Source organism: Macrobrachium nipponense, chromosome 31, assembly GCF_015104395.2.
Source record: "Macrobrachium nipponense isolate FS-2020 chromosome 31, ASM1510439v2, whole genome shotgun sequence".
Lineage (NCBI taxonomy): Eukaryota > Metazoa > Arthropoda > Malacostraca > Decapoda > Palaemonidae > Macrobrachium > Macrobrachium nipponense.
The window spans coordinates 53,415,421-53,417,920 of record NC_061093.1 but is presented as its reverse complement, the minus strand read 5'-3'; the positions used below and the strand labels follow the sequence as shown (position 1 = coordinate 53,417,920).

At 38.2% G+C, this 2,500-nt stretch overlaps 1 protein-coding gene across 1 annotated transcript in view; it reads left to right on the top strand.

Annotated features, from left to right (window-relative positions):
• The first annotated feature begins 2,070 nt into the window (after positions 1 to 2,070).
• The window catches only part of LOC135206847 (cuticle protein AMP1A-like), a 620-nt gene continuing 190 nt past the window's right edge, over positions 2,071 to 2,500 (top strand). The window contains exons 1-2 of the mRNA XM_064238332.1: positions 2,071 to 2,255; positions 2,380 to 2,500. The exon at positions 2,380 to 2,500 is cut by the window's right edge and continues 190 nt beyond it. Of these exons, the coding sequence (XP_064094402.1) occupies positions 2,071 to 2,255; positions 2,380 to 2,500 (306 nt within the window). The remainder of the gene's footprint in view (positions 2,256 to 2,379) is intronic.

The window sequence follows — 2,500 nt, the reverse complement described above, 5'->3', positions numbered from 1 at the left end:
CGTCATGGGAGCGTTTCTCAGACTGATAAGAACTGCACCAACAGTAGTACAATTAAAACCGATTTGAGGACCCATTTACACCGCTGTTAATTGCATCATTCTAGATAAGTATATTATAGTCAACGCGGAGAAAGACATGATATTTGCATATATGAGAAATATTTATCTTTAAGTTTACACGCTAGGTTTTGTTTGATAGAGCTATGCATTGTTTCATATCTGATAAAACATGCTTTGTACAATTACCAAGTAAATGCTAGCAGAGTTAAATTAGGCCAAAATAAATATAAATAATAAACTTGTTCATAATCAGTTTTCTGTTTTAACCTCCGCAATACGATGAGGCAATTTATGGTGGTAAATTATGATTTTTAGGTCAAATGCTAAAATAGATTTTATTTCTTGGTTTTCGTTTATATTTTTGTGGTTCACCAGGGAATTTTTCATTTTTCTTTCACTTCTTTCACTTCTTAAAAGTGAGTGCTGGGTATTCGAAGTGGGAATCCTTTACCTAGTTAGTTCCAGTGAAATATCTGCAGATACGCACAAAAACAAGTAACCAGATGCACAAACACACGCACACACATGCACAAATAACAAGAAGCACATGCACACACACTAATATGTATTCATATTAATATACGTATATGTATGTGTGCGTGAGTGTGTGCCTACGTGTCTATGGGACTAAGCAGTTACCTTTATTTCATTTATATACACACAAATGCACACACACACACACACACACACACACACACACACACACACACACACACACACACACATATATATATATATATATATATATATATATATATATATATATATCTATATATATATATATATATAGAGCCACCTATTGAATGCAGTATGTAATACTTCGTCTAAAAATAACAAGATACTTCCTTGGCTTTATTAATCTCTGCTGTCTGTACGTGCAATAATAACCATCTTCGTTGTCTTCCTCACTGCAACCATCTCATTTAAGTAAGAGAGACCACACTGTAGGGTTTTCATTTTTTTCACTGAGAATTCATCCAGTGATGTCAGTACTGAAAAGACACCTGGACTGATTCTTATTATTTCATGACCCTTAGTAGTGTAATGATTACGTACAGGGATGATCTGAAAAGGCTTTTAAAATGGATAATATTCGATGGATAAACAAAAGACCGAGTCTACCAAACTTTAATAGATATTAATCAACGTCAATTACCCAGATTTTATCGCATAAGCCGGTTTAGAACCACACACCTCACACCCCCACGCCCACCCCCAAAAAAAAGGAAAAAAAAAAAAAGAAACAAGTTTAGAAAGGTACAAGGAAGATTTTGGAACCCAAGACGATGTATCAGTATGCAATGAAGATCTAAACGAAGGCCACGCCAACGGTCACTGCGAAGGTCAGTGCCAGAGAAATGGTGCTAGGGTCAAAGGCGTTCCCCGCCCCGCCCCCTCCTCGGCCACCCTATATATAAGCGAATCCAGGAACTTAGGCATCAGTCTGCTACTTGACAACATCCGACAACATGAAGTTTGTAAGTACTGGATTATGGATGGCTGGATGTATTGTTCTGTAAGATACGAAACTATTTCGTTTGCAAAACGTAGAATACGGCTTATGGGAGACACATTAGATGCTAAAATAATGAATAAAAAAAAAAAAAAAAATTAAAAAGGGCATTATCCAGCAAATGTGATCTGAAGAGTGAAATTCAATGCTCTGTCAGAGCAGAATTTTGTAAGGATCCAAAACAAGTAAAGGAAACAAAAGATTCTTGTCGCCAGACTTACAAGCTTTAAGAATTTAATTGAAATATATGATTACTCTACATAAACATTCTATAACAACTCAAGGAAATGAATGGTGAATTGTCTAATGACTCTAATATAAAGAAAATAAGAGAAATATTACTTTCTGCATCTCCACACTTATTTGATAGAAGAGTCAAATCCACATTCGTCCAGAGCTCTGTAGTGTTTTTAAATTCTAACGAGTTTTTTTCATTATTATTGGTGATCATCGCTGCCCTGGCCACCGTGGCCCTTGCTGCCCCCAATACAGCTACGATGACCCCTGCTGGCCGCTCCAGCGCCGATTCCTCCGAGGAAGTAGCTATCTTGAGGGACGAGAGAGTCCACGAAGACGACGGCAAATACAACTTCGACTTCGAATCCGAAAATGGCATCAGGTTCTCCGAGGCTGGATCTCCCGACGGAGATGAGGACGCCATCGTCAGTGCTGGACAATACTCGTGAGTTTCTCCAAGGTTTCTTTTAAATGACTTTGAACTAAAAAAATCATTGAATGTAAAGTCGATAATGATAGACTACTTGCTTTCAAATACAGTACAATTACATTTTTGATATACCTTGCAGCTACACTGCTCCCGACGGTACCGAAGCGTGTTGGAAATACGTCGCCAACGAGAACGGCTTCCAGCCCCAGTCCGACATTCTGCCAGTAGCCCCCGAATTCCCCCACCCAATTCCCCAGTTC